General features: G+C 50.6%; 2 protein-coding genes across 7 annotated transcripts in view; both read left to right on the top strand.

The window, feature by feature from the left end:
* The window catches only part of LOC125628610 (uncharacterized), a 49,480-nt gene extending 43,758 nt beyond the window's left edge, over positions 1-5,722 (top strand). The window contains exon 6 of the mRNA XM_075123914.1: positions 2,756-5,722. Coding sequence (XP_074980015.1) covers positions 2,756-3,712 — 957 coding nt within the window. The 3' untranslated portion in view covers positions 3,713-5,722. The remainder of the gene's footprint in view (positions 1-2,755) is intronic.
* Positions 1-25,944, top strand: part of LOC125628627 (uncharacterized) — a 53,766-nt gene that overhangs the window by 10,068 nt on the left and 17,754 nt on the right. For 2 of the 6 annotated variants that reach the window (XM_075123944.1, XM_075123942.1), the window contains exon 1: positions 21,246-21,401. The exons of 1 other annotated variant lie outside the window; for it this stretch is intronic. In XM_075123944.1, the coding sequence (XP_074980045.1) occupies positions 21,261-21,401 (141 nt within the window). In that variant the 5' untranslated portion in view covers positions 21,246-21,260. Of the gene's footprint in view, positions 1-21,245; positions 21,402-21,939; positions 22,538-25,944 lie in introns of those variants that run through there. 3 more of the 6 variants (XM_075123946.1, XM_075123947.1, XM_075123945.1) reach the window with 3 other exon arrangements.

Raw genomic sequence — 25,944 nt, 5'->3', positions numbered from 1 at the left:
ACACACTGGGAGAGTTTCATTCTCCCTCCCATTACACCTGAGTCACTAGATTTCCTCATTCCCCAGAATGTGCTTTTGCGATGTCACAGTTCTGGAGTAGCTAAGCCTTTGACCCGCCTCCATGGTCGGCTCAAGGAATGCCCCCTCAGGTATCAGGCCTCTAGCCAGCCCATCTCTATGGGTCGGGACCCACATGCCTCTCCTTTTTGACCAGGGTTTGGGGATTGCAGCTTGTCCTCCACTGTGTTCACTGGACTAACCTCCAGCTCCTGTGCTTTGCTTTCTCTCCAAGGGCAGTGAGCTGTGTGTGTGTGTGTGTGATAGAGATGGGTATTTTGGTGATATATGTATGATGCCAATACACACCTCAGTTTCCCTCTGTGATTGGTATTGCTATGCTTATAAAGAGCAGGAGACATGAGGTTTTTTGTCATGTAGCTGTCATGGGGTGATATGAATGGGTCATTAAGGACTGGCTGGGACCAACCTACATCAATGGAATACCCGACAGAGACAAGGGAATAATTGTCACCTGTCCATGGGAGGATCTCTGCTTGGCTGAGTGAAGCATACATGGACTCGTTATGTTTTTGGGAGCAGGAAGAACTGGGCACGGAGACACAGGGAGCTCTGCCGGAGCGAAGACTAATGGACAGGCACAGTGAAAAGAAACCAAACTGTTTTCTTCAGCAGCATGGCTCAAGGGCATTGGCCAGTATGGATTATATTGTCTTCTTCGCTTCCCTGTCCTAATCTAAGGGCTTTCCAGTGCTGTGTTTCAGTTGACTAATAAACCCTGCTGTGTTTTAAAAGTCTGCCCAGTGTCACAGCACAAACTTGCTCTGTGCATTGACTAAGGAACAGTCTCTGAAGAGGAGTGTCGTTCAGCTGGACCTGCTGGGAGAGCTCACAGGTTGAAATAGGAGTGTTGAAGCCAGAGGCTTCCGAAGGGCTGTTTAAAAGCCCAGGCATTGCACAGATCCATGACAGTGTGCCTTATGAGGTGCATTGAAGCATTAATGAGGAACAGTCTCTGAAGAGGAGTGTCGTTCAGCTGGACCTGCTGGCAGAGCTCACAGGTTTATACAGTAATATTCTCAGCTATACCTTAACCAAGCATTGTACTGAAATTTAACTAACCAATCTGAACATGTTGTAACACAAATCTCTAACCAATTATATCCCATTACCCTAATTAACGTACACCTGACAAAATTAATTATATAGGAGACAGAAACAATTTGAGAACCAGACTGATTAACAAGGTAAAAGTGGTGGCCATAAAGATAAAACAATACAGAAATGAGGGTTTCACAACCACAACCATTGATAAGTGATTTCTTGCCAGACAGGATGCTATCAAACTACGTTTTCTTTAACCATCTTAAGATCTGTTTCTTTATCTGGTGGTGATGGGCACTATCCGGACAGGATCGTCTTCCTAACAGCCCAGTACCACCTTATGTCAGTGTGACTGGTTTGGGATATGAGGATGTGACCCTATGCTTCCCAGCTTATGGCTGCTCCTGCTGCTTAGCCAAAGGCCTTAGCCTAATAATAAGGCCTAAGACTATCCTCGTGAGAGAATGCCCACACACAGGTGGACTGTGATTTTGATTCTTTGTTTTTATACCCCTTTTCAGTAGCTAAGTGATAAAAATACACCTAAGTTCTTAAAGTATAAGCTTTACAGGCAGTCCTGAATACCTATATTCTAACAGTAGGTTCTACCCCTTCCCCCTTCTGTGTCTGTCTTGTCTATTTAGATGGTAAATTCTTCAGGCCATGGGCCATCTACTATTCTCTATTTGTACTTTGCCTAGAACAATGGGGACCCACTGTTAGTCGCTCCTTAGGCACTAAGGATTTAGAATAATAACTATCCTGCCACTTTGAGCCAAAGAAGATGGCCTTGGAATGTTACTGCTTAAAAATAAGTTGGGATTAAAACCATGGAATATTCTTTGCGACAGGTATCCCACAAATTCCACTGACCTCCCTTGTTTTCTTTCCCTGGAGTAGGGTTTCCAGTTCCCAAACCTGATGTGATCTCGCAGCTGGAACAAGGGGAAGAGCCCTGGGTCCCAGACCTCCAGGGCTCTGAGAAAGAAGTGCTCCTGACAGCTGCCTGCACAGGTGAGGAATTGGTTAAACCAACTCAAAAACTGTTTGGGAATGCAGGAAACATATGGGATGCCCTACAAAGACCTTGTGAGCTCTCCAACTTCAGGATAGTTCCCTGCAGAATGGAATCATTATGGCAGATGTCACTCATGGCCTCCCACCTATTCTGACTGCCGACTGGCAGCAGGTCCCTCCCCGATCTCGCTTTCCCCTGAGTGTTCTGGTGAGATGCAGACCAAAACTGATCCCTTCTTCTCTCCTCTAGGAAAGGGTTTGGGGAAAATCAGCTCGTGATAGGTTTGATCTCTCCCACACATATTTTGGTTTGTTCATCTCTTTTTCCGTTCCTCTGTCTGAGATTTCCTTTCTTTCCGGTGCAGGGAGTGACTTAGGTCTGGATTCTCTCTGTCTCCTTTCAAGTGACGGGATGGTGAGTGAGAATGAGGAGGAGACACCCCAGCAGGAAGATGCTGAGCAAGTAGAACCCCATGGGATGTTATCAGGAAGATCGAACGGGAATGTTTCCGGGAGTTGTGCACTCCCAGAAAAAGCAAAAGCCTGTGAGGCTCGGCAGAGGCCAGAGGAAAACTTGAGTAGCCACTCAGCCCTTATTACATGTGAGAGAATCAACTTGGAAGAGAGACACTACACTTGCCATGAATGTGGGAAAAGCTTAAACCGGAGCTCAGACCTTCTCACACATTGGAGAACCCACACTGGAGAGAAACCCTACATGTGCTCTGAGTGTGGGAAAAGCTTTAGTCAGCGCTCAACCCTTATTACACATTGGAGAACCCACACTGGAGAGAAACCCTACACATGCTCTGAGTGTGGGAAAAGCTTCAATCGGAGCTCAAACCTTATCACACATGAGAGAATCCACACAGGAGAGACGCCCTACACATGCTCTGACTGCGGGAAAAGCTTCAATCAGAGCTCAAACCTTATCAGACATCGTAGAATCCACACAGGAGAGAAGCCCTACACATGCTCTGAGTGTGGGAAAAGCTTCAGTCAGCACTCGCACCTTATCTTACATTTTAAAAAGCACACAGGAGAGACGCCCTTCACATACTCTGAGTGTGGGAAAAGCTTTAGTCAGCAACCACAGTTTAGCAGACATCGTCGAATCCAAACAGGAGAGACACCCTACACGTGCTCTGAGTGTGGGAAAACCTTCAGTCGGAGCTCTAAGCTAATTATACACCAGAGAATTCACACGGGTGAGAAACCTTATGGATGCTCTGAGTGTGGGAAATGCTTCATTCAGAGCTCAACCCTCATCATACATCAACGAATCCACACAAGAGAGAGGCCCTACATATGCTCTGAGTGTGGGAAAAGCTTCAGTCGGAGCTCTGACCTGATTACACATCGGAGAATCCACATGCATGAGAAACCTTATGGATGCTCTGAGCGTGGGAAATGCTTCATTCAGAGCTCAACCCTCATCACACATCCGCGAATCCACACAGGAGAGAGGCCCTACATATGCTCTGAGTGTGGGAAAAGCTTCAAAAACAGCTCATACCTTATTAGACATCAGAAAATCCACGTGAGAGAGAACTGTAAGAAATGCCTTGATTAGGGCTGGGCAAAGATTTTTTTTTTAAATCACATTTGCTAATTCTCACATAGTGATCTGTGCACCATCTTCACTGTGGTCTGTCAGCTCCCTGAGATCAGTTGCCTGCATCTGCCTTTTGCAGCTCACCCTTCTTTGGGGTCAGTCCTGTGATCTTTTCAACTGCTTTCCTTTTGAGTCATAGGAATGTGTGTCCCTCCAGCCAGGAACATTCAACAGCTCCCAGATGGGGAGAGAGGTTTGATCCCAACAAGCTTCACTGAGTCAAAAACTACCCGTGCCTTACATCCACTAGGTCTGTACATGGCTTTGGCTCCTCAAGTGTGTGATCTTGGTGTAAAAGGACAATTCTAGTGGTAGAGCAGATGCAGCTCAGGTGCAGTGTTTGGCATTAGCTTTCCCCTTGACCTGACCTAAACTCCATCACTTTTCCTAGTCTAAACAAACCCTGAGCATCACAGTTATACTGTTCCCCCATTTCAAAGCAATTGTTAGTCATCAAGTTCCCCCTTCGGGAACAAATGATTTCATTCCCAGTTGCTCTGATGTTGCTTCAGGTTGTGTTGGAGAGCAGATTTTTTTTTCCTCCCTTAAAATATATTGAACTATAATAAAGAAAATATAATATATATATAAAATAATAAAAAAGGAACAGGGCAGGGATAGGGGAAAATGTCATTTCCCCTCTGTAACAACAGAAGAAGATAGGGTCAGTCAGAGGGATTCCCTTATTCCCCATCACCATCCCAATCCCCCCCGTTGTTCAATTGCTTAAGTTAATTTTTTTTCTAAAGGGCTGGGAAGAGGATTCCCTAGTAAAAATAACTTGTAACTAAGCAAAATACCCATGCACTTGGCTCCTAAAGCAGTTGTGGCCCAGGTCCTGCAGGAGGTCGCTCCTGAAGATATCTCCTTCCTAATCAGATGCATGTTGCCTATTATTTGGGAAATGCAATCCCTATCTAGGTCGGGATGGGAAAAATGGAAGTGACGTTTCTGTTCAGCTCACCCCTGGGAGATCCTGCAAACGTGTAGAAAATGAAATCCATGTTGAATGGGATATACCTGCAGAAAGACACCTATTGTTAATAGATACCTGACATTTGGTGTCTTACAGGGATTCTAAGCAGCACCTGAATTTAGTCCCTAATTTAAGTCTGTGCCACCAGATTAAAGGAATAAAAGGACATATTTTGGGGAGTTATAACTCACTATCGCTACTGATATGTTGTGTGGTTGGTGAAGAATTCTGCACCAGAGAAGTGTAAAATTACTCCAAGGAAGGTCAAGGATTTGACAGGAACTCAGGTAGAAATTGCACGTGCTAGTGGTTGATTTTCACCCCAGAGATGGACGCTATGGTGACCTGTGGCCCAGGTAAACTATTTTTAGAACGCTGCTCCCTAGTTAAGTGGCACTGATCACACTCCTACAGGATGCCATGATTACACTGGGCACAGCTGTCTTTTACCATTTGGATCCAAAGTTTCATGAAGCACAGAAAGAAACAGCTGATTCCTTCAGAGCCATTCCATGCTTATTGGTCCCAATCTGGCTGCCTTGTTGGACAAGAAGCACTTCCATGCTGGGCAAATGATGGTAGCCAATGAGGGAATGTATCGGATTCCCAGTTCAGACTGCAGGATACATGAATGCTAAGTCCAGAATCTTAGTTTTGCTGTTAAGTCTAATGCATTTGTATCACTTCTTCTCCTGCTGCTACTTTGAAAGATTAGAAAGTGTGAAAATAGAGCACTGGTGGTTTTTCTCATGATGCGATCTTCCTGCGTAGTGTGAGACCCCTTCCACCCACACTCATGGGAGAAGACCCAGGGAGAAATGAACTCACAGAAATGGAAGGCTCCTAGGTTATTGTAGAATGTGACTTCACACAAAGCTGACTGGGTGGAAATGGGTATTAAGAGAACACTGCCCTATCTGTTTATATTTTGTAATTGGTGAATAAGTTGTTACCAGCGACAATGAAATTAAACATGAAGTAATTTAGTGTAATGGAAGAAGCTGATCATGTGATAACTTTCAGAGTTACAATATAATTCAATTTTCCTTCTTGTTCTCTCCCTGCCCCCTTCTACTACATAGGAAATGATGGCTAATCCTGAAATTAAAACCTCACTCCAAAGGAATTAGAGTGGGGGAATATGTGAGAGAAATAGTATGTATGAGAATAGAGTCCCAGTATAGACTGTAATTATTTCTATTTAAAATGGAATTTATTATAATACATTTTAAAATAAATCTTCCCTGAAGAAGAAAATTACTTGAGGCAAGATGTGGAGCCTTTTACCGAGTTAGAGGGTAACAGCCACAGAGTTCCCCAGGGCTCTTGTTTGCAAAGCAAAGATGTCACATCAGGCAGGAGATGTCGAAATCTACAATGGTGATGGGCGTGTGATGGGAGCTTTTCTGGGGGGTGGATTTTTTTTTTGTTTCATTTTTTTAATTTAATTTAAATTTTTCAACGAGTTATTTTTATAGGTGTTGAGCACAACTGTTAAACCCTCAGGCCTGACTTTGGAAACCTCCCCAAAGCTGGCCTTGTGTGTCTTTTATGTTTGATATCTTTGGGGTTCACACATTCACACTACATGTGGTTCACAGCAACAGATACTTTGAGGAACCTGCTGGGTGAAACAGGCCTTTTCCAAACTGAAATTGGCCCAAAGTCTGCCTCAATTCAGTTGGATTGGGACACGTCTGTATCAAAGGAGTGGTTCACACCTGATTTGTCCAGAGACCTCCGGGGAAGTGTGGTAAGATAGGATAAGTAGGAATCAACAATTTAATAATGTTAAAGGTAAGGGTGACAGACCTTCACCTTGCAGGTTAACAAGCCTGTTCTGTTCGTTCCCTCCGACGCATCTGGCACTGGTCACTCTCATGCAGCACGCTGGGCTAGATGGATCATTGGTCTGACCCAGTATGGCCAGTCTTGCGTTCTTATGTAAGCTATCTAGGGCCTTGTCTACACTGGCAAGTTTCTGCGCAGTAAAGCAGCTTTCTGCGGTGTAAGTCCCGAGGTGTACACATGGCCAAGCCACTTAGTGAGCAGAAACTGTGAAGTTGCAGTGCTGTAAAAATACCACCCCAATGAGAGGCCTAGACCTTTCTGTGCAAAGGCTACAGCATCGTGGTGCAAGTGTAGACACCCGGGTCGATCACAGCGCTGCGATTGGCCTCCAGGAGGTGTCCCACAATGCCTGTTCTCGCCTCTCTGGTCATCGGTTTGAACTCTACTGCACTGACCGCAGGTGACCAACTGTGAACCCCACACCTTAAATTCCTTGGGAATTTTGAAAATCCCCTTCCTGTTGGCTCAGTGACGCATGCAGTGGTCTCAGTGCATCTTTCCAGATGACCACGCCTGCTCCACGCATCAGGCGATCCCCATCTTGAAGCAATGTTGAGCTGCTGGACCTCATCAGCATTTAGGGAGAGGAGGCTGTCCCCTTCCAGCTGTGCTCCAGCCATAGGAATTATGGTATGTATGGACAGATTTCACGATGCATGAGAGAAAGGGGCCATCACTGGGACACACTGCAATCCAGGGTGAAAGTGAAGGAGCTGTGGAAGGCCTACTCCATGGCGCGGGAGGCAAACCACCACTCTGGTGCTGCACCCATGACCTCCCAGTTCTACAAAGAGCTGGATGTGATACTTTGTGGTGACCCCACCTCCAATGCGAAGTCCAGTGTGAATACTTCGGTGGCTCACTTGCCAGTTGAGAGTGGACTGAGCCAGGAGGAGGAAATCTTGGATGAGGAGGTGGAGGGAGACCCAGAGGCAGATGATGAGTCAGGGGTCAGAGATGCATGCAGAAAGGAGTTCTTCTCTATCCCGGAGGAAGCTAGCCAGTCACAGCTGTTGGAGCTTGGTGAAGTGCAAACAGGAGAGGAGGCCCCTGGTAAGTGACTTCGATTTTGGGAATCCACTGAAGTGAGTTCTTCGGGGCAGGAGGGTTGCAGAAAGCAGGCTTGTGTCTGTATGATGTGTGTACCAGCATATGCCTAGTCTGAGCGGCGGAACAGGGTGATTATTGACTCCCTCGCTTCACTGGAATCTGCCCCAGAGATCTCCATGAATCTCTCCTGAAGATACTGGGCAACCCATTGCCACAGCTTTTTTGGCAGAACTGCTTTGTCTCTTCCCCCATCAGGGTAACTTTCCCGTGCAACACTGCCTTCACTGGGGAGGAGTGGGGGAGACAATTGCTTCACACAGGCGAGCTACTTCAGGGCCAGGGTGGACGCCGCAGTCTTGGAGAAGATCCTCCCTTGATTCCCTGCTCACCCTCAGCAGCAAGATATCTTCCATAATGAACACAGCTTGTGGAAAATGTGGGCACAGGAATGATTATAAGGCCCTTTCTACAATGCTGTCTCTCCCCACAGCATTAAGGGGTAAGCAGGGTCTCCCAGGATCACAATGGGTATTTCAACTTCCCCTACAGTGATCTTCTGGTCTGGGAAGAAAGTCCCTGCTTTCAGCTTCCTGAATAGGCCAGTGTCCTGAAAGATACGTGTGTCTTGCCCCTTTCCAGATCAGTCTGCGTTAATGTCCGTGAAACACCCACAGTCATCCACAAGTGCCTGGAGAACCATACAAAAATACCCCTTGTGATTAATGTACTTGGTGGCCAGGTAGTTAGGTGCCAGAATTGGAATATGCATGCCATCTATCCCCCTATGGAGGTAGGGAATCATATTTGTGCAGAGTCATCCACAATGTCATGCACGTTGCCCAGAGCCTCAATCTTTCAGAGCAGGATGCAATTAATTGCCCTGCACACTCGTCAATATGCATCCAATGGTCAACTTTCTGACTCCAAAACTGGTTAGCAACTGTCATAAATATGAAGGGAAAGGTAACCACCTTTCTGTATACAGTGCTATAAAATCCCTCCTGGCCAGAGGCAACATCCTGTTACCTGTAAAGGGTTAAGAAGCTCAGCTAACCTGGCTGGCACTTGACCCAAAGGACCAATAAGGGGAGAAGATACTTTCAAATCTTGGGGGTGGGAGGGTGGAGAGGCTTTTGTTTTGTGCTCTTTGTTTACATTTTGTTCTCACTCGGGACTGAGAGAGGCCAGACAGAAATCCATCTTCTCCAACCCATCCTAATCCAAGTCTCCAATATTGCAATCAGTATAGGTAAGCCAGGCAAAGCGATTAGTTTATCTTTTGTTTTATGTGAATTTTCCCTGTGTTAAGAGGGAGGTTTATTCCTGTTTTCTGTAACTTTCAGGTTTTGCCCAGAGGGGGATCCTCTGTGTTTTGAATCTGAATACCCTGTAAAAGTATTTTACATCCTGATTTTACAGAGATGATTTTTATCTATTTTTTTTAAATAAAATCCTTCTTTTAAGAACCTGCCTGATTTTTCCATTCTTCCAAGATCCAGGGGTTTGGGTCTTTGATGATTTTGTAACCAATTGGTTAGGATATTATTCTCAAGCCTCCCCAGGAAAGGGAGAGTGTAGGGCTTGTGGGGATATTTAGGGGGAAGACGTCTCCCAGTGGTCTCTTTCCCTGTTCTTTGTTTAAAACGCTTGGTGGTGGTGGCATACTGTTGAAGGACAAGGCAAAGTTTGTACCTTGGGAAGTTTTTAACCTAAGCTGGTAAAAATAAGTTTAGGGGGTCTTTTATGCAGGTCCCCACATCTGTACCCTAGAGTTCAGAGTGGGGAAGGAACCCTGACAGCAACTAATTGGTGGGAGTCTGGAGTAGCCAGCTTCCACGGTGCAATTGCCACGTGCTTCTCCGATGACAGGGCAGCTCTCATTCTCGTGTCCTTGCACTGCAGGGCTGGGGCAGGCTCATCACACAGTCCCGTGAATGTGGCTTTCCTCATCCGAAAGCTCTGCAGCCACTGCTCATCATCCCAGATGTGCATCACGATGTGATCCCACCACTCTGTGCTTGTTTCCCGAGCCCAAAAGCGGCACTCCACTGTGGTCAGCACCTCCATGAATGCCACAAGGAATCTTTTATCGTAGTTACTACGGATGGCAATATCAATGTCTAACTCCTCTACCTTTGTAGTTTAAGGAATAACTCCACTGCCAGTCGTGATGTGTTAGTAAGTTCGGGATCCATTCCTGCAGAGCGCGCAGTACACAAATCATTGAAAGGTGGCACCAAATGTGGACGGAAGCACAGGGATTGCTGAGATGGGAAGCAATGCATCACGGGGCATTCACGGAGGTGCTGACCACAGTGGAATGCCGCTTTTGGGCTCAGGAAACACCTCCCTCCCACCTTCCCACAACTCTTAGCGGCAGAAGAGAAAGAGGTGCTCAGTGGGATAGCCGCCCAGAGTGCACCGCTCCAAGTACCGCTGTAAGTGCCGCAAGTGTGAACACACAATAGCGGTTTCCCTTCAGTGCTCTCTGAGCGGCACTGTAACTCCCAGCTCTGTAACTCTGCCCGTGTAGACGTAGCCTCAGAGAGACTGATTGCCAGGATCCCAGCACTGATCCCCTCTGGGGAATGAGTCACAACGTCAACAGGCTCTGCAGCCTTCACTAGTCTCCCTGCACCTGAACAGCCTGCTAGCCCCACGTGCTGGACCATCTATTGCATTACCTGGTTCCTAAACTGCAGCTACGGTTCCTACTCCAGGTGAATCCAAAGACCGAGAGGTGCAGAGATCCAACCCCTTATAATCTTAATAATGTTTTGTTTCTTTTTGTCTTTCTTTTTGTGAACTTGGAGACCTCCCAGCCTTTCTATTGGGGGGAGGGGGGTATGTGTGTGTAACACCTCTGAAATCTACAAAGGGAAATATGCTAGGAAGAGTAGTTCCCCAAATCTTAATAGCCTTCAAACTCTGCCCAATGAAATGACTGAATGCATGTTCCTCACCTATGGAAGTATTGCAAGGAATTGAGCTGTGAGATAGATATTGTTCAGCGAGAGCTGTTTGAACTTCTTTTACTAATGTCTCTCTAAGGTCTGTATGTGTTTTGAGGTGAGAGGGCAAGGAGAAGTATTAGCTACAGAATAGTGAAATCTAAGAAGAAAACTAATTAGCTTTGAGGTTTGTAGGCTAAATGTAAACAATAATTTGGTTTCGGTATTGAAATATTCAGCTAAATCTGGGTTGCACTGTCTGGGTAAAAATCTCTGATTGGGGTTTTAGCATCACTAAATATGCACCTGCCTTCTTCGGGTTGCTCTCTTAGGGTTTATAAGTGTTGATTTTCTGCTGTATTAATCTGATGGTTTGACTAAATTGATGACTTGATTCCAATGCAAAATCCTCGTTAACTCATTGACTTACTGATTTGACCTGAACTTTATCACTGCATTGTTTAACCCTTAGTTGAGTGGTGTCCACAGTCATTTAGCCTTCATGATGGGAGCTCTTGGATTTATTTGTTCATGTTAATAAAGCATGTAACTGGGATATCGAGTCATTTCTTTCAATAAGCAACCAGGGCTGGAACTTGTATTTGTATATTTCCCTTTAATTGAATCTCCCATTTTCTTCATTTTATACTCTTCTAAGTTAAGGAATGTGCAGCAACCAAAATGGACACAAACCTGTTGCTGCCCCATTCTGTGCCCATCCAGCAGGAGTATAGAAGAAACATCTCCTGGAGAAAGGATTGTAACACTGGACTGTAAATACAGAGGCATGTTCCCAAGGTTTGCTGTCTTTCTCAAATCGTGGCATAAGGGTGACACCTGCAGCTGCTTGTAATCACGACTGGCAGGAAGGAGACACCTACGTGCATTCCATTGGGAGGCAGGGGGATCTGGGAGACCCTGGACACTGGGGGATATTTACCCAGAGCACAGGAGCAATCCACTCAGGGGCGATGCAGGAGAAAAGAGCTGGGCACTGCTTTCCCCACTTATTTCTCCTTATCCCCTTTCAGTCTCTTCACTTTCCCTTTCTTTCCCCTCCCCCCACCCTCTGGCAGGGAGACTTGGTCACTTCCCTGCTCCTAGGGGCGCTCGCTCCCCTGTAGCTGGATCGGCCCCTGCGAGTGCTAATAGGAGTGAGAGCCTGGGTGTGGGTCAGTCCTGCAGCAGCTCTGGGACACACAGAGGCAGGAGGAGCAGCAGAGATGGGGCTAGTTCCCACCTCAGAGAGTCCCTGGCCTGGTGAGTGCGGCAGCTGCAGCCCGGGTTGGGAGCTGAGGGCTGGTAGGAAGGAGGGCAGGAAAAGAGCCGTGGGGCAGATCCCGGAGGCAGGGCTCTGTACGGTACGAGACACTACCGGTGCTGCTGCGGCCCCCGTGGGGCTGGTCCGGGGACAGACTTTCACTGAAGCACTTTCTGTGCCCATCTGAGGTGGGGACTTTCTCCAGCTGGACCCAGTCCCAGACTCTGCTGCCCCTGGCCAGGAGCTGCAGGCACCAGGGGCCAGAGAGACCCCAGGGCCAGTGCTGAGTGGGCAGGACAGAGACTCCGCACAAAGTCAGGCTAACTTGGAGCTTTGGCCTCTTCCCACTGCTCCTGGGGACTGTCAGTCTCAGGGTCCTGATTTCCCATTGACCCTTCTCCTTTCCTTTTGTACCAGGAACTAGCCAACCAAAAAACCCCACTGAGCTTTAGTAAGGGGCCAACAATCCCCTTATGCAAGCCAGCCCCATGAGGGTCACAGATGTCCAGAGAAAACAGCACAAGCTGGTTCCATGGTGTAACAGTCAGGACTCTGAATCCTGCAATCCGAATTCAAATCTCAGTGGGACCTTCTCTTTGCTTGCGGCAAAGCCCTGGCACTTGAAGTGCTCACCTTCCCTGTCTCCAGCTGTGAAAGAGTGAGTCTTTTCCCTCCTGCTGGGTGACTCTCGCCCACCAGAGCCAGGTCTTCGGTCGGGATGGCATGACGGGATGGTGGCAGTGGGTTGGGCCTCTAGAACTTGCCACCCTGGCTACTGTTAAGGACAAGTTTGCATATATGACTCCATTTTGGTTTGGGGCCCACCATTGTCTAAAAGCAAACACATCATGTACCAGAAGGAGTGTTTCTTATATACTGCATTCCTGTGAAAACGACCCTTGTCTCCAGCCTGTCTCGATTCCCGGTTTCTGTTCTTTGTTTGTTCCTAACTCCCTGCCTCCTGGCCTTTTGATGTGGGCCTCCCATCCTGATAAGAAAAGTTACTGATGCATTGCTTCAGGGCCATGGTGGGGAGTTGAAGTAACAGTTTAAGCACGGGGAATGTACCTAGCAGGGATAGGTGGTAGATAAGGAAAGGGTTTGTCTATTGTTTCTGATGCACGAGGGCAACATGCTTTGCTGAAGGGTATATAATCTTTGTATAACCTGACTAGCAGGGGGACACCACGCTTGAGTGTAATAAACTTAGTATCTTTGGGAACTCTGAAGTTGTGGACTTTGTTCGTGTGCCTCAGCGTAGACTCAAACTGTGCATGACCTATCAGGTATAATTTGCAGCAGTCCTTGTGCGTGACCTATCGGGTATAATTCACAACACTACCGATGTCTGCAATCCTGCAGTTTGACCTGATGGTTGGGATTCTCGCTGCTTCACCTGATGCCCAAAAGTTTGGCCCTTTTGCTTGCTGCCACACTTTTCTTCTTGCCCACCTGGTGCTTAAAAAAGGAGTGCCAGGGCTAGGCTTCCTAGTCTTCCTAGTGGGTGTTTACCACTACAAAAGGTTTTCTCTCCCCCCACCCCACTCTCCTGCTGGTAATAGCTTATCTAAAGTGATCACTCTCCTTACAATGTGTATTATAATCAAGGTGGGCCATTTCCAGCACAAATCCAGGGTTTAACAAGAATGTCTGGGGCGGGGGGGGAGTAGGAAAAAACAAGGGGAAAAAGGTTACCTTGCATAATGACTTAGCCACTCCCAGTCTCTATTCAAGCCTAAGTTAATTGTATCCAATTTGCAAATGAATTCCAATTCAACAGTTTCTCGCTGGAGTCTGGTTTTGAAGTTTTTCTGTTGTAATATCACAACTTTCATGTCTGTAATCGCGTGACCAGAGAGATTGAAGTGTTCTCCAACTGGTTTATGAATGTTACAATTCTTGACATCTGATTTGTGTCCATTTATTCTTTTACGTAGAGACTGTCCAGTTTGACCAATGTACATGGCAGAGGGGCATTGCTGGCACATGATGGCATATATCACATTGGTGGATGTGCAGGTGAACGAGCCTCTGATAGTGTGGCTGATGTTATTAGGCCCTGTGATGGTGTCCCCTGAATAGATATGTGGGCACAGTTGGCAACGGGCTTGGTTGCAAGGATAGGTTCCTGGGTTAGTGGTTCTGTTGTGTGGTATGTGGTTGCTGGTGAGTATTTGCTTCGGGTTGGGGGGCTGTCTGTAGGCAAGGACTGGCCTGTCTCCCGAGATTTGTGAGAGTGTTGGGTCATCCTTCAGGATAGGTTGTAGATCCTTGATAATGCGTTGGAGGGGTTTTAGTTGGGGGCTGAAGGTGACCGCTAGTGGCTTTCTGTTATTTTCTTTGTTAGGCCTGTCCTGTAGTAGGTGACTTCTGGGAACTCTTCTGGCTCTATCAATCTGTTTCTTCACTTCCGCAGGTGGGTATTGTAGTTGTAAGAATGCTTGATAGAGATCTTGTAGGTGTTTGTCTCTGTCTGAGGGGTTGGAGCAAATGCGGTTGTATTGTATGTAGACAATGGATCGTGTGGTGTGGTCAGGGTGAAAGCTGGAGGCATGTAGGTAGGAATAGCGGTCAGTAGGTTTCCGGTATAGGGTGGTGTTTATGAGACCATCGTTTATTAGCAGTGTAGTGTCCAGGAAGTGGATCTCTTGTGTGGACTGGACCAGGCTGAGGTTGATGGTGGGATGGAAATTGTTGAAATCATGGTGGAATTCCTCAAGGGCTTCTTTTCCATGGGTCCAGATGATGAAGATGTCATCAATATAGCGCAAGTAGAGTAGGGGCATTAGGGGACGAGAGCTGAGGAAGCGTTGTTCTAAGTCAGCCATAAAAAAGTTGGCATACTGTGGGGCCATGCGGGTACCCATAGCAATGCCGCTGATTTGAAGGTATACATTGTCCCCAAATGTAAAATTGTTATGGGTAAGGACAAAGTCACAAAGTTCAGCCACCAGGTTTGCCGTGACATTATCGGGGATACTGTTCTTGATGGCTTGTAGTCCATCTTTGTGTGGAATGTTGGTGTAGAGGGCTTCTACATCCATAGTGGCCAAGATGGTGTTATTGCATGTACTTCAAGCAAGCAAATACAATTTATTAAAGAGCAATCGATTTTTAAAAATAACGAAAATGGGAAAGGTTAGAGGAAAACACGTAATCTCATTCTGAGGCACAGGCTATCGCAAACAGGAGTCTCTGGAACATAAGGGAAGTTCACAGTCTCTCTCTCACATGTTCCAGGCCTCCTTTCCAGGTCCTGGCTGTGGTGCAGGGATGCCACGGGTCAGCCACTTGCTCTGTCGGTGGCCACATGCCCTCAGGCTCTAGCTGGCGGGACCCTTTTTCCCAGCATCGGCCACCATGTCGGGGTTATGATTCCCTCCCCCCACCAAGTCTGGCCTGCAAGGGCTCTTGACAAGAAAGTTTCTTGGAGGTAATTGGCAATCCTCTGCCAAAGATTACGTGGCAGAGCAGCTTTGTTCCTTCCCCCACTGTGGGGGAATTTTAGAATTTGTTCCCTCGAATGCTGCACCACAACCCTTGCAAAGAGTGTGTGCTCTTTTCCCCATGTGGGGCTCTCCCCCCCGCCAACACTCACAATGCTTTGGGTGTTCACAGAGATGTGTGCCTGGCCAGGATCACTGAGAAAGTGATGGCAATGTTGCTAATGTTGTGTTTAACAGAAATGTTTCAGTGCTGTGCATGAATTTAACAATCCCGCTTCTGTTCATTGTCCCCTGTGCTTCAGCAGATGTGGTCTTCAGGAACACCCCACGCACCTTGGCCGAGCTTCTCCACCAGATGAGAAAGCGCTCAAGATGCAGAACAGACGACATGTTCTGGGAGGTCATGCAGTGTTCCAGTGCAGAGAAAAGGAAACAAAAGCAGTGCTGGGAAGCCGAACGGCAGGACAGAAAAGAGAATCATGCATTTGTTAAGAATACTACTGAGCGGATAATTAAAGTAATGGAGGAGCAAACGCAGATGCTGAAGTCCTTAATAGAGCTGCAGCATCAGCAGATCAGCGCTCCACCTTCACTGCAACACATTCAGAACTCTTTCCCCTGCCCCCCCAACTCTGCCCACACATTCCTTTCCACCTTTCGTAACTTCTCAGTTTCCCCTTCACTCTACCCCCTCAGACAACTTTCACAGTGAGAGCTGGACCTACACACAGCTGTGAGAGTCTGGCCTTCCCTGGTTCCTCCTTTCCTGCCAAGCAACTGTACGTTCGTGTGTGCTGTTTCTTGTGCAATGAAAGCAAACTTTTATAATGGTAAATCCTCTTTATTTTTTTCCCTATACAGTGAGATAGCAGGAAGTGCCAATACATTCACAAGCATTTTAATCACTTTATTACAGAAATCGAAGGCCCCAAATGTCACCATTGCCCCCAAGAAAAACAACATGGTATGTAATATTGAATCAACTCGGAAAGAGATATATGTTACTGGAAGTCATTGTCAAAGTGCTGCCTCAAAGCCTCCCTAATTCGAATAGCTCCCCTCTGGGCTCCTCTGACAGCCCTGGTATCTGGCTGCTCAAAATCAGTGCCCAAGCGGTCTGCCTCAGCACTCCACCCACGAGCAAACCTTTCACCCATAGCGTCACAGAGATTATGCAACATACAGCACACGCCTATGACCATACGGCGCCTTTAATCTGCCAAAGGCACATTCCACTGTCATCCTGGACATATTCAGCTGTTGTTGAACCACTCCTTACTGCTTTCCTGGTGTCCCGTGTAAGGTTTCATGAGCCATGGCTGTAAGGGGTACGCTGGGTCTCCCAGAATCACTATGGGCATTTCAACACCCCCCACTGTAATCTCGTGACTGGGAAAGTAAGTCCGTGCTTGCAGCTACCTGTTAAAACAAGCTGCAAAACATCATACCCACAACACGACCATGATGTGCATGGGCGCTGGGAACCCCCAGATGAGTGGATCATGACTGGCCATTGGCAGAAATCTGTCTGTATATTGGGATTGGTGAGCGTAAGAAATTTGCTTGGTATTGTGTTCTCTGTGTGTTGCTAATAAATAGATGTTTAGAGCACAGCTGTGTAAGGCTCTTTCACTGGGAAAAGGTTCTGTAGACCTGTAGGGCACTGAGCCCCATGGGAAAGGGCTGGTACTTAAATTGACCAGGTTTCTTCCTGAGCCCCCTGAGTAAGGATAGGTGTCTCACACCCCCAGTCCTTGGCAGGATAGAGGTGGGGTGCCCTACACTGTGCGGGTAAAACCCCAAGCACAACCGATTCTGTCATTCCTATATATTTTGTATTGTGATATTACCATGTCCCATTGATAAAAATAGGTAGTACTGAGCTTGGTGGAATGATAATAATCAATCTCCCCATTTAAAACCAGGTATTCAAGGACACTCAGCTGAGAATTTAGCCTTCTTGCATTTGTATAAAACAACCTATCACATATGTCAATATTTAGTTGTCTGCCTTCATGCGATGGAATTGAATAGGACTCTTTCTCATTCGACAGTTTCTCTTCAGCTACTACCTCTACTTTATGAACTTCTGTCCTCTCCTCTTTACTAGGATATACAGAATCCCCATTCAGCGATCCTCCCCTAAGGGATGCCTCTGTCCAAACCATGTGTTCCTTCACACCTATTGTCGTTCCCTCAGCCCTTAGTTTAATAGCCCCTTTATGAACTTTTTAATTTTACATGCCAGAAGTCTGGTTCCATTTTGGTTTAGGCAGACCCCATCCTTCCTGTATAGGTTCCTCCTTTCCCAAGAGGCTCCCCTGTTCCTAATAAACCTAAAACCCTCCTCCCTACATCATCATCAAATGATGAGCCAAAGAGATTGACATTCACCTGTGCAACAAGAGGAATGTCTTTTAAAGCTAAAAGGGATCCAGCTATTCACTGTCACAGGAATGGGTTGGTTCAAGAGGACATGCCATGGCCATTTAACCTGAGCTGTATCATGCATTTGAGTCTGAGCCCTATCACTGACAACTTTCTGACAATGTGCGTTGCAGATTTTTCTTACCCTCTGCAGGAGTTTCTCTTCAAAGTCTTGCCTTGATACCAAAATTTGTCTTTTGAACACGATTTTCAAGTGCTTTCAAATTTACATGGAGATATTGGACTGGTAGCTAATTCAGAGTTTTGAGAGCATTGCTCTGTCAACTATTGGTGTGAAAAAAAATCACATCCCTACCTGACATAGTTTGCTGGCAAAAGCTGAAATGTAGACACAGTTACAGTGGCAAAAAAGGTCCATTAAAAAGAAATCAAGGAAATTAAATGCCCACAAATTACATTAGAGCAGAGTTAAAGTTTCCCAGTGCTACCTCATGCCCTTCCAGCATGTGTATAGTGGTGAAAGTAAAAACCTCTGAAAACCAGGAAATGAAGAACTAAACTAACATGCTGCCCCGTCAATGCAACCTTAATACTGCCCCTACCCCCTAACCCTGGAGCTGGCAAATGTCACGAGGAATAGGTTAGTAAAGGTGGTGCAAAGTTTAACCATCTACCCAGGGAATTAGCAAATTTTCCATCTCCTCAAGTCTTGAAAGCAGGATGCCTTTCTGGAAGATGTTTTCATCAAAACAGGAAGTATTCAGCTCATTAGAATGGTAACTAGATGAAACTGTATGACCCGTATCATAGAAGAGATCAGACTAGATGACCTAATAGTATCTCTCGGCCTTGAAATGTATTGGGGAATAATCAAGAGGAGGAATGAGGAAAAGAACATGCCATTGTTTGTGTTGTACAGATTTGAATACCAGCATTTATCTGCACACCCTCCCGCTGTGGGCACCCTGTCAGCTGTAGCTTTCACGGAACGGAGGAGGAGGGAATTGTTGGAGCAGCCGGGCAGAGCTGGGACTGAGGCACAAAGAGAGGTGCACGTCCAACTTGAAGGAACAGGGATTCCTCATTGCCGTGCCGAGTGTTGTAGGTGGTGTCAATAAAGGCGCACACGGGTGCGTTCTTGTCCAGGGCAGAGTTAAGGTTGCATTGTGGGGGCGAAGTGAACCCTGACGCTGCATGTCCCCTGATAAGAACGGAGGGGCTGGGAATCCCTTACCCAGCGAGGTCACGGTCTCGTAGCTCTCCTGCAGGATGTCGCTGCAGAGGGCTGCGCGGGCTCCAGCTCGGCCCCCTCTGACGCAGCGACATTCACAGCCACCGCCTCGACGGTCACCAGCCCCTGGAAGAGCAACGGCCTGCTGACAGCCCCATCGTCCCCGGGGGAGGGGGGCCGGTCACGGGGGAGGCAGGTAGGGGGGTCGGCACAGTCCCACCCCCCCCCCATCCCAGCAGCCAGGGGGCAGGGCAGGGTGAACAGTCCCACACGCCCCCCATCCCCGCAGAGAGATGGGGCAGGGCAGGGTGACCAGGCATCAAACTGTGAAAAATCGGGACGCGGGGGTGGGGGTAGGGGGTGGGTAATAGGACCCTATAGAAGAGAAAGACCCCAAAATCAGGGGTGGGGAGTGGGGGGGTAATAGGACCCTATAGAAGAGAAAGACCCCAAAATCAGGGGTGGGGAGTGGGGGGGTAATAGGACCCTATAGAAGAGAAAGACCCCAAAATCAGGGGTGGGGAGTGGGGGGGTAATAGGACCCTATAGAAGAGAAAGACCCCAAAATCAGGGGTGGGGAGTGGGGGGGTAATAGGACCCTATAGAAGAGAAAGACCCCAAAATCGGGGTGGGGGTGGGGGGGTAATAGGACCCTATAGAAGAGAAAGGCCCCCAAATCAGGGGTCGGGGGTGGGGGGGTAATAGGACCCTATTGAAGAGAAAGACCCCAAAATCAGGGGTGGGGGGGTAATAGGACCTATAGAAGAGAAAGACCCCAAAATCAGGGGTGGGGGGTGGGGAGGTAATAGGACCCTATTGAAGAGAAAGACCCCAAAATCAGGGGTGGGGAGTGGGGGGGGTAATAGGACCCTATAGAAGAGAAAGACCCCAAAATCAGGGGTGGGGAGTGGGGGGGTAATAGGACCCTATAGAAGAGAAAGACCCCAAAATCGGGGTGGGGGTGGGGGGGTAATAGGACCCTATAGAAGAGAAAGGCCCTCAAATCAGGGGTCGGGGGTGGGGGGGTAATAGGACCCTATTGAAGAGAAAGACCCCAAAATCGGGACTGGGGGTGGGGGGTGGGTAATAGGACGGTTGGACGCGGGGGAGGGGCCGCGAGGACGGTTGGACGCGGGGGCGGGGCTAGGAGGACGGTTGGACACGGGGGCGGGGCTGAGGGGGCGCGGAATGGGGGCGGGGCCGGAGGGGGGCGGTTGGACCCGGGGGCGGGGCTAGGAGGACGGTTGGAGGCGGGGGCGGAGCCGAAGGGGCGGTTGGACCCAGGGGCGGGGCCAGGAGGACGTTTGGACCCGGGGGCGGGGCCGGGAAGACGGTTGGAGGCGGGGGCGGGGCTAGGAGGACGGTTAGACGCGGGGGCGGGGCTGGGGGGGCGGTTGGACACGGGGGCGGGGCTGGGGGGGCGGTGGACCCGGGGGCGGGGCTAGGAGGACGGTTGGACGCGGGGGCGGGGCCAGGAGGACGTTTGGACCCGGGGGCGGGGCCGGGAAGACGGTTGGACGCGGGGGCGGGGCTAGGAGGACGGTTGGACCCGTGGGCGGGGCCGGGGGGGCGGGGCTGGGGGGGCGGTGGACCCGGGGGCGGGGCTAGGAGGACGGTTGGAGGCGGGGGCGGAGCCGAAGGGGCGGTTGGACCCAGGGGCGGGGCCAGGAGGACGTTTGGACCCGGGGGCGGGGCCGGGAAGACGGTTGGAGGCGGGGGCGGGGCTAGGAGGACCGTTGGACGCGGGGGCGGGGCTGGGGGGGCGGTGGACCCGGGGGCGGGGCTAGGAGGACGGTTGGACGCGGGGGCGGGGCTGGGGGAGCGGTTGGACCCGGGGGCGGGGCTGGGGGGGCGGTGGACCCGGGGGCGGGGCTAGGAGGACGGTTGGACGCGGGGGCGGGGCTAGGAGGACGGTTGGACCCGGGGGCGGGGCCGAGGGGCGGTTGGACCCGGGGGCGGGGCCGGGGGGGCGGTTGGACGCGGGGGCGGGGCCGCGAGGACGGTTGGAGCCGGGGGCGGGGCTAGGAGGACGGTTGGACGCGGGGGCGGGGCTAGGAGGACGGTTGGACCCGGGGGCGGGGCCGGGGGGCGGTTGGTTCGAGCCCCAGCGGGCGGGACGCGCGGGCACCAGAGTCCGCCTGAGGCGCGGGAAGGCGCCGGCGGGGGCGGGTCAGGCTGACCCCGGGGCCCGCCCTGCCCTGGGCCGGAGGAGGCGGAAGCGGCGCCCGGGGCAGGCTGGGAGATGTAGTTCCTGAGTCTCCCGGGAGCGGAAGTGACGTCAGAGGGGGGAGGCGGAGCCGGGCTGGGCTCGCGCGGGGCCGGGGAGCGGTTGGGGCCGTTGGAGCTCTGGGCATGCGCAGATCGCGGGGGCGGGGGGGGCGGCGCGAGACCTTCGTTAACCGCCCCGTGCCCGGCCCGGGACCCGCTCCCGCCGGAGCCGCCCTGGGGCCGCCCCGGGCTCCGCCCGCCCCGCTGCGGCGCTGCAGCCTCCAGGTACCGGAGCGACCCCGGGGGGGGCCGGGCGGTGACTCTGCCCCGGGTCCGGGGGGGGGACCCGGCCTCTCGCAGCGCCGGGATCTGCCCCCGGGGGGGCCGGGCGGGGGGAGACCGGGGGGGGCAGGAGAAGGGGGGCGGGGGGAGACCGGGGGGCGGCAGGAGAAGGGGGGCGGGGGGAGACCGGGCGGGGCGGGCAGGAGAAGGGGGGTGGGGGGAGACCGGGGGGGGGCAGGAGAAGGGGGGCGGGGGGAGACCGGGGGGGGGCAGGAGAAGGGGGGCGGGGGGAGACCGGGGGCGGCAGGAGAAGGGGGGCGGGGGGAGACCGGGGGGGGCAGGAGAGAGGGGGGCGGGAGGAGACCGGGGGGGCAGGAGAAGGGGGGCGGAGGGAGACCGGGGGGGCAGGAGAAGGGGGGTGGGGGGAGACCGGGGGAAATCTCGGCGCAGCCCGGACGTGGCCGGGGGGGGAGGAGCCGGGGCCCCCCCGGGGAGCAGGGAGAGGCGGGGGGGGGCTGAGATCCCCTCGGATTTACCGCTGCCCCCTCCCCTGGGACCTCCCGCCCTGCCCCCTTTCTGTCCCCACAGCAGCGAGGGGGAGCCCGGGTGCCCCCCCCAGGTGCTGCAGGGCCCCCCACAAAATCCGGGGTCCGGGAGCGGCGGAGCCCCCGGCTGAGGTCGGGCCCCTGTCGCGCCGGGCTCTGCACAGACCCTGTCGAGGTCGGGGCCCCCTTGGGACAGGGGCTGCGCAGACCCCCCGGGTACCCCCACCTGCCATTCGACGCCCGCCGCTGGCCCATGCCGCCGGCTCGGGCGCCCAGGGCTCGGGCGAAGGGGCTGGTTCAGGGCAGGGCAGGGGTCTGGGCTCGGGCTGGAGGACCCTGCGAGGTGGGAGGGGGCCGGGCCTTGGGCTGCAGCCCAAGCCGGACCATCGACGCCCCCATTCAACAGCCCCGCAGCCTGAGCCCTGTGAGCCCCTGTCCGCGGGCACGGGCCGGCCGCCGGTGCCCACCTGCAGGGTAGACGTGCCCACAGCGACCGCGGGTCCTTGCCACAAAAACCCCAAAGGCTAAATCGGGAAATGGTGGGCGGCTGCTCTCCGTTTTACAGATGGGGAAACTGAAGCTCAGAGAGCTGAAGTAAGTTGCTCAATTTTTCTTAGAGCATTTGGGGCAAAACTGGGATCTGAATCCAGATTGTATGAATTCTTGCCTCTCCCCTTAACCGCAAACCCAGCGTGTGTATGCACAGCGTTGTTCTGGTCTGAGTGTTTGCCTTGCACTGGCTTCCAAGGAAGGTTGTGGAATTTCTTTCACTGGAGGTTTTTAAGACCAGGTTAGAGGTAGACCTGTCTGGGAATGTCTTGAGCAGATGACCTCTCAAGATCCCTTCCATGCCTACATTGAAATAATTCTGACTTGTGGTGTGTCGTGTTCCACGCTGAGCTGTTTTGCATGGTGCCGTTTAGAACTGTGATACACCATGTTGTGTTACAGATTTATTGTGCATTGTTTTGCCTCAGCTTGTTTGGTGCCTGTGTTGTGTTGGTTTGAGTTGAGCTCTTTTCCATTGTGTACTTTTGTCCTAGGGTGTGTTAGTTTGCACTGTGTTGCTTTCTTTTTCTTGTCATTTTTATGCTGTGGAGTATAGCTTTTTCTAGTTGTTTTTTCTCTGAATTGTCTGACATTATGTTGTGGTGGGTTTTATTCTGTATGTTGTTTTTCTATGTATATATTGCTTAGCATCATAGAAATGTAGGGCTGGAAAGGACCTCATGATGCCATCAAGTCCAGCTCTCTCTGCCGAGGCAGGACCAAGTATATGTAGATTATCTGTTGCAGAGTTTTGTCCTACCTGTTCTTAAAAACTTCCAGGAAAGAGACTCCAGAGCCGCCCTTTTAAGACCATTCCAGAGCTGAGCTACCTTGGCCCTGGGGACACCCACACAGATTTTAGTGTTGAGCAGCTCTGGAGAGAGAGAGAGGAGACCCCAGTGAGTGGGCAGCTGGGTAAATAGACTAAAGTTGGGAGGAGAAACATTGACGTGCCCAAGGTCACGCAGGCTGTCCGTGACAGAGCTAGAAAGAGATCCCAATTCTAGTGCTGTTTTGGGCACTAAAGGTCTCTGCCACACTGGTGTTTTAGGTACTGGTGCAAACTTTTAGTATAGACACAATTTACACTAGTGCAGTCTGATTGGCACGGGTGCACCATGTCCCAGTCGGACGGTTTGGGATGCGGGGGGGGACAGTGACCTCACTGAGGCCTGGGGCTGGCTGAACAGTGCAGCTGGTAACGGAGGGGCAGCAGTGAGTGCTGGAGGTACGAGCCAGGAGCACAGCCCCACAGGACTGGACACTGACTTCTCCTGACCCAGGGGACACCCCCCACAGCTGTGTGCAGAGACTACAGATGAGCTGCCCTGCCAAGACAGCCTGTGCATCCCTGGACAAACCACCCCTTCCCGCAGCCTAATACAGTGGGGTCTGGGGACCTTTCCAAGCTGCGGGTGATGGGGCTCTGGAGTTAGTGGGGTCTGTTCCTGGCTCTGTCACTGACCTGCTTAGGGAAGTCCTAGCCCCTCTCTGTTTCCTCCTACCCATTGTCTGCTTGGATTGTGATCTCTTTGGGGCAAGTGTCTGTGCAACGCAAGGCACGGTTTATAGACTCACAGACTTTAAGGCCAGGAGGGACCATCATGATCATCTAGTCTGAGCTCCTGCACATCGCAGGCCACAGAACTTCCCTTGCGCACTCCAGTAATAGACCCCTAAACTCTGGCTGAGTTAATGAAGTCCTCAAATCATTATTTAAAGACTTCAAGTTACCAAAAAACCCAACATTTACACTAGTTTAAACCTGCAAATGACCCATGACATGCCCCATGCTGCAGAGGAAGGCAGAAAAACAAACAAACAACCAAAAAAAACACACCTCAGGGTCTCTGCCAGTCTGAGTCTGGGCAAAATTCCTTCCCATCCCCAAATATGGCAATCAATTAGACCCTGAGCATGTGGGCAAGAGCCAGCAGCCAGACACCTGGGAAAGAATTCTCTAGTAACTCAGAGACCTCCCCATCTAGTGTCCCGTCACCGGCCTTTGGAGATATTTGCTGCTAGCAGTCACAGATCGGCTACCTGCCATTGTAGGCAGTCCCATCCTACCATCCCCTCCATAAAGGTATCCAGCTCAGTCTTGAAGACAGTTAGATTTTTTGCCCCTACTGCTTCCCTTGGGAGGCTGTTCCAAAACTTCACTCTGATGGTTAGAAACCTTCGCCTAATTTCAAGCCAAAACTTAGTGACGGCCAGTATCCATTTGTTCTAGGGCCAACATTGGTGCTTAACCTAAATAACTCCTCTCCTTCCCTGGTATTTATCCTTCTGGTATATTTATAGACAGCAATCATATCTCCCCTCAGCCTCCTTTTGGTTAGGCTATGCAAGAAAAGCTCTTTGAGTCTCCTCTCATAAGGCAGATTTTCCATTCCTCAGATCATCCTAGTAGCCCTTCTCTGTACCTGTTCCACTTTGAATTCATCCTTCTTAAACATGGGAGACCAAAATGGCCCACAGTATTTCAGATGAGGTCTCATCAGTGCCTTGTATAACAATACTAACCCTTCCCTCTGTCTCCTGGAAATACTTCGCCTGATGCATCCTAGGACTGCATTAACCTATTTCACAGCCGTGTCCCATTGGCAGCTCATAATTTTCCTGTGATCAACCAATACACCTAGGTCTTTCTCCTCCTCTGTCACTTCCAACTGATAAATCCCCATCTTATTGCAAAAATTCTTGTTGTTAGTCTGCCCTGCCCCCGGTTACCCAGTCCCAGCTGCTTCTGCCCCCCACCATACTCCAAACCTCTTCACCCCTCCAACTATCCGCTGCCAGTCTTCCCGCGCTGTTACCGCTTCCTGACTGGCAGAGAAACTCTAAGCTCTATCCCCTTCTCTTGGCCTCTGAAAGTTGCCTTGCCCAGGGCTTTTCTGCCTGTGTGAATGGGAGGTAGGGTTGGGGAGCCATCACTTTCTGCGTATTTACTGAACAGTCATCTAGTCACTGACCTCTTCATTAATGCAGAGGTAAGGTTGCCCAGTAGTATGTTGGGCCCTGCCACAATGTCAAGTTCAGCAAAAGTCAAACCTCCAAAAACTTGGAAATACAGAGCTAATGTCCATGCCAATGCAACCTTAACTCTGCCCCCTGGAGCTGGCAACAGCCACTGGGCGTTCTCTGCCTGCACTCCAGCTGCACACACTGTGATAGATGTAACTGCACTGAAAGGTAATGGCATTAATTGGAGCAACTTGGTGGAGGTGTGATTGTGATATGAGAAGATCTGGGTCTGAGTCCCCCCGTGTGTGCGGTGAAAGGAAAGAAGTGCATGTGTACCTTGAGCTTCCAGTCTGTATCATTTCTGCACTGAGCTGTGCATGTTGTCAGGAGGAAACGGGGGACTGCTTGCCATGGGAATGGTCAGCAGTGAGATGGGATCTGAGAGCAGTGTGTGTGCTTAACGATGGGTAAGTGAATGTAGAATG

Source organism: Caretta caretta, chromosome 28, assembly GCF_965140235.1.
Source record: "Caretta caretta isolate rCarCar2 chromosome 28, rCarCar1.hap1, whole genome shotgun sequence".
In the NCBI taxonomy this organism is placed as follows: Eukaryota; Metazoa; Chordata; order Testudines; family Cheloniidae; genus Caretta; species Caretta caretta.
This window is presented reverse-complemented; position numbering and strand designations above follow the sequence as displayed.